At 38.4% G+C, this 11068-nt stretch overlaps 1 protein-coding gene across 3 annotated transcripts in view; it reads right to left on the reverse strand.

Moving 5' to 3' along the window:
- Positions 1 to 70: 70 nt before the first annotated feature.
- The window catches only part of npas2 (neuronal PAS domain protein 2), a 73959-nt gene continuing 62961 nt past the window's right edge, over positions 71 to 11068 (reverse strand). For all 3 annotated transcript variants that reach the window (XM_079813747.1, XM_079813748.1, XM_079813746.1), the window contains exons 16-22: positions 10490 to 10573; positions 9727 to 9885; positions 8104 to 8268; positions 7826 to 8016; positions 5613 to 5705; positions 5238 to 5448; positions 71 to 5116 (exon numbers count right to left, since the gene is read on the reverse strand). In XM_079813747.1, the coding sequence (XP_079669873.1) occupies positions 4931 to 5116; positions 5238 to 5448; positions 5613 to 5705; positions 7826 to 8016; positions 8104 to 8268; positions 9727 to 9885; positions 10490 to 10573 (1089 nt within the window). In that variant the 3' untranslated portion in view covers positions 71 to 4930. The remainder of the gene's footprint in view (positions 5117 to 5237; positions 5449 to 5612; positions 5706 to 7825; positions 8017 to 8103; positions 8269 to 9726; positions 9886 to 10489; positions 10574 to 11068) is intronic.

Genomic DNA, 11068 nt, shown 5'->3' on the forward strand with positions numbered 1-11068 from the left:
TGGTTCTGTTTATAATTATACATTTTGTTTCAAAATAATGCAGGGTCACTATAACATATCCAAGCTGTTTCAGAATGTAAACTTTTTTTTATTAATAATTTCTTTTAAAACAATATTAACAATATGTTAAAGCTTGTTGTGATGGTATATGTACACAGAAGAATAAAAGGGGGAAAAACAAGCCATACATCATTGACTGTGCAACATCAACTCGCTGAACTGACAAACAGAAAGCTTTACGTCCCCCAAAGTAAGACACTTCAATAATTAATCTGTTACAAAATACCTCTGTTTTTTTACTTTCAAATCATACAATGTATATAAATTTATTTCAATCTATTTGACATATTATAAAATAAACAACTATATTTTTCTAAACCTTTTTGTATGTCTTATATTACAATATCTTCCATGTATTATCTGCAGAGTATCAGCAGAGATGGCTGTTTATACCAGGTTTTCCGTTTCTTCCCCACACCTGGTAGAATATAAATGCATTGACGCTCTCATACCCACAGCGAGAGTTATGTCACCTGGCTAACACACATAACACATACGCTCACAGCACACACTCGCACAAATCCATGAGGCCTAAAACCTCATCAGAACAGACACTTTTGGGGAGAAATCCAGGCCAGAGAGTAAAAAGCTAAGAAGGGTGAAAGAATAAAGTGCAATCTCCACAACCATAGTTTCACAGGATGAAAAGAGAAAGAAGAAGACAGTCAGAACAGGTATCATCCACCACTCACAACCCAGTCAATGAACATAAAGAGCATACACAAAAAACATCTGCATGTGCAAACGACACCGCAAAATACACAAACATCTGCAAAACAATCAAACAACATTCGAGACTAAATGTTTGAGCCTGGCTGACAAAAAATTTCATGAAAACACCACAAGTGGGCATTAAGTGAAGGACGAAGCAGCTGGTTTTGTTCGGGGATGATGCGCAATCTAAAATGGCGGCACACATGAAGACTGAATCAGAACGCAAACTTTGGATTTATTCGTCCGGCTCATTTTGAAATCAGTGTTCCAAGATGGATCCTTAAGTTGGGTTACGAAAACATGTAAAAGGAAAATCTGACTCAAAGTGTAGTTTCTCTCTTGTCTACAGACACAAAGAGCATTTGTGAGACCCAAAGATAATCTCAGAGCAGCAGAAGATGATAAACGGGAGGCACTGATGCTGAACACCCTAAAACGTTGTGCTAGACACCATCTGAAACACAAACACGGCAAACATCTTCCTCGTCTTTTCTAGTGCCACTCCAGGAAGGCAGAACGAAACACAGAGATGAACCAGTTACACAATTCAGACTCTACACAAACTTTTGAAAAACATTTGCGAAATGGTTCAGATGGGCAGGTTGGGGACACTTTGGGGCCGTAAATGGAAATGGGGCTCTTGGAAATGTAAAAATCTCTGGAGTGCTTCCATTGAGTGTAAGAATCTGTAAGAAACATCTGATTTGAAGCTAAAGTTTAACAAGCTACAGAAGATGTCACACCGGAGAGTGTGACATCAAGGACTTTCACACTTCTGTACATGACTGAAGGAATGTCGAGGATCCTTGCATACAAAAATACTTGCCGCTTCCATTCAAACGGCACTAATATGAAGTGTTTCTTGCTAATGCAAGAAAAGATACCTGACTAAAAACTCAAATCTAAGTATAAATTACACACATTCTTGTTTTTCGATTCACATCTCACAACAGGCAGAAGGGCACATGATCATCTTAGGCTTTCTTGAACAGAATATTCTCAAGTTTGAAAAAAATAAAAGAATCAGCACCAGTCTTTAATGAGCAACGGGTGACAGGACAGAAGAAAGCGCAGCTTGAAGACCCCGCAAAGAAGAAATGAATTGAGATTTTTACAATTGTCTGATCCCCCCCTCCCCTGTTTGTGTGTCTGTGAGTGTTCACAACATTCCAGAACGTCTGAAATAATTTTGCCCTTTGCCCGACACGTATGTGTCTATACCAGAGATGCCCAAACCAAAGCCGGCCCGTGATGACCTTTGACTTGCCATGAGGGGAAAAATGTAGCCTAGGAAAAAAAAACATGGCTTTGAAGTAGACGTGTGCCAGTACTCGGTAATACTGTTCATCGCGGCAATTATAATGCACAATGTCAAAATACTGGGAATAATTCTAGATAGCATATTAGCATAACGGATTCCTTTTCTCTGAATTTACAGCGGCTTAATTTCCATCAATGAGTCAAGATTCCGAAGGCTCTAACGCAGCCCTTATGGGCTGTTTGGCACAACCATTCTGTGCCCCATCTGTCTACAATGAGAGGACCGCTTACGACTATAGGGGTGAAAAAAATGATCGACCTGATAATGAAAGTGCATTACGGAATTGAATAATCGTTTGTGTGAATTATTATTACAGAAGCCGTCTCGGATTATAATCACGTGTGCTGCCACAACAAACGCAGAACATGCGAGATTGAGGAAATTCTGCATTATTATTCATAAATGTGTGCGTCAATTTAAAAAAAAAAAATAATTCCGTCCCTATGCAGTTGCGATATACTTTGCATATGTGGTAATATTTGGAGAATATACTCCGTGCTGTATCTTGCCTTTCCTTTATTATGTGTTATGCAATAGATAATGTGCAATCGGCAACAAAAACTCAACAGTCATATTAATACTGAACTGTAGTTCTCTGATATCTTTTTTCAATGCAATCAATAAATGAAGAGGCGCAAGATTGCGGCAGTTGATACAGCGTTGCCATGGACAGCATTGAATATGTCTGACTACTAAATGCCATTGACCAATCAGAATCACATATTATTGGGGGACATGACAAGGTTTTCAACTAAAAACAGAAAACTTTGTATGCCTTTTGGGTGTTCATTTACACGACAACGGCATTTTGGGGCCCTGAAAATGCAAACTTTCAAAGTGGTTTCAAAGTGCAAGTTTTTGTTTTTTGTTAATTAAATAGTTTCATTCAATCATAAAATACCTTGAAATAAATACAATTTCCAGGAGTCATTTTCTTATATACAGTAACAAAAAGAACAAAAAAAACAAAACAACCCCCCCAAAGTGCAAGTTTTTGAATATGATGATATCGTTACCGTCTCTGTATAAACTACAAAAACGTAGAATCTGTGAAAACTGTGACGCCATGCATATGCATCTTACGTGTTCAGTCTATAGATGTGTAGTGTCTCTTTACAAAGTGACATCGCCAACTACTGGCCTGGCAGCATAATACAACGGGTTTAGTCGTTTTCACGGATCCGTGTGAACGGGGATTGTCGCCTGTACATGAAAAACGCAAAGGAAAATCTTTTCCGTGTTTAGTACATCGTTGATGGTTAGGCTAGTATTCCCTTATAAATAATAGACTTCATTTATATTTTAATAGTCATCAATGTTCTGTCATCTGAAATACACATCTGCTTTGCATATTATTTCTCATTTATTTGTAGATTAATTCAAATGTCATAAATGAGGGGAACCAAGGTTAAACACGTAACAGTTTGATATAATGCAACTTTTACTTTCGGCCCTCAATCAAATTGGATTTTTGGCCCTTCGTTGTAAAAAGTTTGGGCACCTCTGGTCTACACCATCTCCCAGAAAAAAAAGAAGAAAATAAGTGCATGGGTTTTTTTTGTTTTACAAATATTGCAGCCGTATTTGTGAAACACCGAGCACAAGTGACACACAGGCAGATGAGAACATTTCCAGTTTTGCAGGCCTGACAATTATGATTGTCTTCAATCATTCAGTCTGCAGTATTGTCTTATTTTATCTTCATTTGTTCATCACAGTTAAACTGCTGCTGCACTTCCGCCCACCACCGTAAAACAATCACAAAGTCCCTCTTCTACGAAGCATAAATTAGACAGAGCTTCATCCCTGTGTAATACTGAAACAAAATATTAGCTCATCTGTTTATATTGACATCAAATCAGTGGAATTTTACTGTGTGGACAAAAAAATAATAATCAAAGAACCGTTCGATCAGGGAAGCGAACATGCTTCTCTTGAGGAGTTGTCTAGATGTTAGCCTAAATATGAAAACCGAAATAAACGTACCGAAATATGACCATCCAGAACACATTATGTGGAGGAACTATATGTACAATAAAGTGGATCCAGAAAAAAAAAAAGTAAACGAAAATAGTAGTGCGAAAATTGTTCTTAAATATTTGAAATAAACAATGTGATTCAAGTTTCTACATAAGGGGACCGAACCTGCTCTGCACATGATAACAGGAAACCAAATGTATGCATTTTTGAAACATTAGGTTTTCACTGAACAGTGTCCAGCTCCTCTCATCAGCATACACATATGAAATATGATGTGTGAAAAGCAGTTCATGACCATGTATTCTTCTTCTTTTTGGTGGGGCGTTTTCTCTTTTAGTTAGTACTTTAGTATGCGTTTGAGAACGGAACATGTGACAACACACTCAGCGGACTCTGCATTGAGTTTAAGCTCTGTCAAGGCATCACTTGATTAGTTGATTTTGTCTTGTTTGTGTGTTTTTGTTTGTTAAAAAGTCCAGATAATGTCAACTGCTGTAACATTACAGTGCCAAAACCCTTTCGGCTTTCTGTCCTTTTTCTATCAACGGAGCATCTGCTAGACTGCTCTGTGACCCCTGGCTCCATGAATAACAGATGGGTCACACCCCTATGGGCTCCTCCTACATCTCCCAGCATCCTCTGCGTGCAGTCCGGGCCAGGCAGAGCCTTTGGGCCTCGTGACATTATCACCATCATTTGCTGTCATGGGAAGTTTAAGGGACTTTGGCTTTCTCGATTTGGTTTGGCTCGGGACCGAGCCTTCCTCTAAGCCGAGAGAGTCCCTTCCCATCATGCCTTTCAGAGCTAAATGCTCAACGCGCTGGCAACCTCTTGTCTTCTCCCGGGGGGGCGGGGCTACCGTGGGAGCATGTTTCTGTAGTCCGACAAGTTGCCGGAATGATGATGCTGCTGTTGCTGCTGCTGCTGTTGTTGTTGTTGCTGTTGTGGCTGTACGTATCCCACAATGCTTTGCTGTGGAACGCTAGGGGTGTGGAATAAGGCCTGAGTGGGAGTGCTGTGAATCAGACCCTGAGGCTGCATCTTCAAGAAAGACAGAATTTTACCAGAATGTTTATGAATCACAAAACATGATTCAAGATGATATGATTCAGTTGATGACTGAAAGAACTGTAAATCAGAATCACAAATTGTGTTTGTTTACCTGAAAGAACTGCTGAGGGTGCTGTAGTGGTATGCTGTGCGGGGCAGCCGACGGGTGAGGTGTGTAGGTGGGTGTGGTCTGATGGGTGATGAAACTATTATGGGGGATCATGATTGGTGAGGTGAAGACGGGGGACGGGACAAGCACAGCGTTACAGTTCACCTGCTGCACAGGGAAGGAAGGAGCCATCATCTGCTGGTCCAGCGGATATCTGTAACACAAACAGACAAACAATATTGGTGAATTCACAATAGTATATTATTGTACTATGTTATGGCAGAAATAGTAAAGTAGTATGCTAGCATGTTCTTCTGAATTCAGCTCAACAAGTCTTTACATTGGCTTTACATTCATTTGGATCTCACACACACTTACTTGGTTTGTTGAATAGTTGAGCTGCACTGGGAAGACTGAGCCCCCCCATTGCTGTCTGGTACAAGCGTCTGCATTGGCTGGTTTAGCAGCATCCTACCAATCCAAAAACACCCTGTATTATATTACTATTCAGATCAGGGAACATATCGTGTTACAATCTGTGATATAACTCAAATCAGCCAATCAGGAAGCTCCCTCACTCTACCAATCAGAAATCACCTCTCATTCTGTTGTACCCTGGGGCACGTTCAAGTTCAAACCGGTGCGCAACGTTTTGCTACGGTTTCCGGGTAGAACGACATGTTTGCTGGAAACGGTGTGCAACGGGGTTTGAGATATGTTTTCTCTTGTTTGGTGTCAAATATGTCAGCCCAATCAGCAGCAACATGTATATAAACCACGCGGTATTAAAGAGACAGTTCGCACAATGGGTCCAAGTAAAGTTGTTTACAAATGTGTCCGCTGCAGCTCGGTATACCCAACAATTGAAGATATTAGAAGACATGATTGTCGTAAGAGTTTTATAGTAAAAATATAGCATATAAACATGATGATGTATATTTTTAGCTTCATTGCAAGGCAAGTTTATTTATATACCAAATTTCATACGCAATAGTAATTCATTGCTTTACATGAAAATGAGAAAGAAAATACAAGCTTTTAAAAAAGTAAGAACTACAAATAAAAATGATTTAAATTAGAATTGATTACCAGGAGATAAAAAAGTTAATTAAATGGGATGGGGATGTTCTCTTTTATTCTGGACGGCAAGGGCAGTGACTGTAACATCGAGTGTATTTTGCAGTATTAAACACGTACTTATATCAATTTCATCAGGCTCCGAAAATTCCTCAAAAAGAACACAAAGATGGCCTTCTCAGCTGCCATAGTTGCAACTCTTGCGTCATCAGCAGGGTGTTCAACGCAGCACCGTTTCCATATAAAAAACTTTTTGCAACGTTTTGTCGGGGCTGAACGCAACCCTGTTGTACAGACATCACTAAATTAGATTTTTCTACTATATTATTTATTAAGAAACGGCTTATTAATGGTTGTTAAACTGGTCATAAAATATCATTAAAGGGGCCGTGACATGAGAAATCAAGTTTGCCTTGGTCTCTTGACATATGTGATAGAACCCATTATAAATTACTGATGCCCTCTACAGTGGATAGAGTAAAGGGAAGCATAAAGGAATATTCGCTTTGACCCATCCTGTTTAAACAGCTCATTTGCTCATTTCTGTAGCGACTTCAGCAGGATACCAGCATTGGGAACAAGTGGATGGTTTTTTTTTAATGGCGTCCCGAATCACGCTGGAGGATTGTATGTTTATTCGGAGCATTTTGTTTTGTAATTGAGGCAGAGTGTAATGGAGAGTTCGCAAAGAAACTTTTGTTGAAAGATGAGGCAGCCAACTGTATTGGATCAAAAACCGCAAGTGAATTATTTCATAATGCTTTGTCTGTAAATTACGGTTTTATATAGATAATGTTTTCAACACACATCAACCATATCAACGCAAGTAGGCGTTGATACAGTTTCTTATGCATGGAATGGTGTTAGCCAATCATAACAGTGGCTGTTTACTGACCTTAAAGGAGCTGCCCCTTAGAAACAGATCATTACAGACAGAGGGTCAGAATGAAGGTGAAAAATTGTTTCCGCATATATTTTTGTTTTTTGTGCAACTTTATAAGTGATCTCAAGAAACATCCATGACATGACTCCTTTAAAACTGCTATTCCAAGCAGAGATACTGTTTTAGCCCCAAAGTTTTTCTTCTGATCTCTAAAACATAATTTCCAGAATATAAATGTCTACCTAATTTGATAATATTGAATAGAGAGGTTTTACAGCTGGAATATTATAAAAGGCGAAGCACATGTTCACACACAAATTTGGTCCGATTTTCATACGAGATTTGTCCGTTTAGACCAATGCATCAAAAAATGGCAGATGGTTTAAATCGAAGTTTAAGAGTTCCAGATTCTTCCTCTGCTATTCACTGTCCCTTAAATGTGAAAAACTTTAGTTTTATGTAACAGCAGCCACTACGGGCAAGAGACCAAAAGCACAGTTTTATTTGCGGTGCAATGGAAAAGAGATTATTTAGAACAAATCTCTGTAAAAACAACTGTTGCATTGACAACATGCAAATGTTTGTGTCAGTCTGAATATTCAAATTTATGTGTGTTAAGGTGTGTTGTTACCGTAGTTGTCCATCCTGGCTGTAGTCGGTGTGTGTATGTCTTTGGCAGTGTGTGTCGAGTTGGGGTCTGTGTCCGTGGTTGGGTGAGAACATCATTGGGTTGCTGTAAAAGGGTGTGGTGAGACTGGTATGTGTCTGCATTGGAACACTGACGGCCTGAATGTGTCCAGTCTGAACCAGTCTCTGCTGCCCCTAAACACACATAAACACAAGACAACCATCAGTGTGTAAGTCCATGGGTGAGTAATGTGTGTGTGTTGTGTGATATGTGTTGCGTACCTGAGCAGATGAGCTACTGGGCTGTTCTCTGATCAGTGTGTGTGATGAATGTGAAACACAGTGTTGAGGTTTAGGGTGTGTGCTGTGCTGGGCCGGCCTGCCTGGACCCTGCTGTTGCGAAACAGAACCGGCAAACTCTCCCTGTATCGGCTGCTGGAGAAACATCTGCAAAACAGCGATCCAAACATACTGTTCAGAATCAAACCACTTTAGTCCTAAAAATAAATTAAGTAAGACTTCCAATAAAATAACTTCCTCTGTAAATACAGTAGCATTTTTTCTAAAGAGAAGGGAAATTGTATATCTACACTACTTTTCAAAAGTTGTGTAGATCAGCAAGTAGTGTTTTTTTTTTTTTTAAAGAAATGAATTAATACATTTCAGCAAGGATGCATTAAAATGATCAAAAGTGACAGTGAAGAAACGTATAAAGTTACAAAGATATACATTTCAAAATAAATTGTTCTTTTGAACTGTCTATTCATTAAAGAATCCTAGGAAAAAAAATTCCCCCACAGTTTCCACAAAAATATTAAGCAGCACACTGTTTTCAACATGATAATAACAACAAGGAATGTTTCTTGAGCACAAAATCAACATATTAAAATGATTTCTGAAGGATCATGTGACTGAAAACATAAAAGTTATAAAACACTGAAAAGTTATGATGCTGAAAATTCAGCTTTGCTATCTCAGGAATAAATTACATTTTAAAATATATTAAAATAGAGAAGAGTTATCATAATAAATAATAATAATACATTTATCATAATGATAAAAAAAAATGAAAATTAGCCCATAATTTACTCACCCTCAAGTCATCCTAGGTGTATATGACATTCTTCTTTCAGACGAATAAAATCTGAGTTATATTGCAAAAGTCCAGGCCAATCCAAGCATTAGAATTGGATTCATAGTTGCTCTATTTTTGAAGTCCATAAAAAGTGCATCTGTCCGTGAAATAACGTGCTCCACGCGGCTCTGGGGTGTTAATAAAGGCCTTCTGAAGCGAATCGATGCGTTTGTGTAAGAAAAATATCCATATTTTAAAACTTTATCAAGTAAACTTCCGCCTTCCCTGTTCAATTTATGGAGAAATTGTTGAAAGTTCCCCTGCCGATCGAAAGACTAACGCGACCAGGTACGCTCGTCATGACGTCGCGTACGCATCTTGAGTTTCACTTTCAACATTCAACACTTTTCCACGGAAAGCGATCGGCTGGAACTGATAAAGTTTTAAATATGAATATTTTTCTCACACAAACGCGTCGATTTGCTTCAGAAGGCCTTTATTAACACCCCGGAGCTGCGTGGAGCACGTTATTTGACGGACAGATGCACTTTTTATGGACTTCAAAAACAGAGCAACTATCCATTTCTAATGTTTGGATTAGCCTGGACTTTTGTAATATAACAAGAAATGTCATATTGATGGTGAGTAAATTATGGGCTAATTTTCATTTCTGGGTGAACTATCCCTTTAACAAAGATAAATAAATACAGTAACAAATGAACTATTTCTTCCTCTTTTTACGTCAAATTGTCCATTTATGATGTATTTTATCTGACCCAAATTTTCACAAATAAAAAGAATACTGCAAGTTTATGATTAAATGTGCGTACCTGTAGGTTAGCGAGCTGTAGTTTCTCTTTAATGTCGTGCAGCTCTTGCTGTTGTGTTTTGATGTCGGCCTGTAGGATGCGTGTCCGCTCCTCTAGCTGCTCTTTCAGCTGATGCATGACGCCTAACTGAGGCTGCTGGAATCCATACAGAGATTGTGTCTGTAGCCCGCATGCACACAGAACATTGAGAACACACACTTAAATATACAAAAAAGAGTCAAGAGCAGCCACACATACCCCTTTTCCACCTTTTAGAAACTTTGAACTTCTTTCAAAACCACCTGTGGTTTCCACTAAGCTGAATGAAGACATAACTGACTACAACATTCCATAACATTTTGAAAAGCTAGTTATTTTTATGCCACTGTGAGCTGCAACGGGCAAATAAAATGTATAGCGGTACATTCACAAAACTTTATTTCACATCATTTTATTTAAGATGTACAAGGAAAGTAAAGTTGCAGAATTTTTTAAGTTTACATATTGAGGACACCATCCCAGCATGGCCTCCGATATTAGGGTCCCTGGTTTGAGACCAGGAAGGTTTATGGGCCAGTGCAAAACAATTTTTACGGCCCCAAACTGCCATTTCTGTTAGGAAACAAGGTTCTAAATTGGGCACCGTTACCCTGTCGGTGGTAAAATATTGACAATATTTCTATTCTAAGATTACAACAAACACTAAACTGTAGCTATAGTTAGACATGTGGGGAAAGACAGACAGAGAGGATGGAATAGAGGGGAAGAGAGAGGGAGTACTGACCATGGTGGAATGCTGACTGCAGGACGTGGAGAGGGACGTGGAGAGGGACGTGGCCTCAGAAGAGCTCTGCCTCTGAATCAGGGTCTAAAACAAACAGAGACACAAAGCATTCAGATACGCACCGACTGATAATACCAACACATAAAATACTGTAGAAAAAAGATTTAAAAAAAAAAAAATAAATAAATAGTTTAATTTTAAAAAACAATTTAAATTGTAACAACATTTAACAACATTACAGTTTTACTGTATTTTAGATTCAATGAATGATGAGCATTAGAGACTTTTTTCAAAAAAAATTACCAACCCTAAACTTTTAATAAGTAGTGTACAGAGCCATAAAAGTATTCAAAGTGGTTTTAGGGAGACACTAGTGGTGGATTTAGGAAGAATGATGCAAAATTGTACTGTTGACTATTAGAAATGTGACCACGTTGAATGACACTATCATGATAGGAAATTAAAACTATAAATATGTTACTGCCAGAAGTAGTGTTATGATACATTTCAGAGTATGAGCTGCAGTTATATGCATTGGTTATAACTTATTGGTTATATAATATTGGTTTTTACCAATAT

This window comes from Gobio gobio (assembly GCF_949357685.1).
Source record: "Gobio gobio genome assembly, chromosome: 4".
Classification (NCBI taxonomy): Eukaryota; Metazoa; Chordata; class Actinopteri; order Cypriniformes; family Gobionidae; genus Gobio; species Gobio gobio.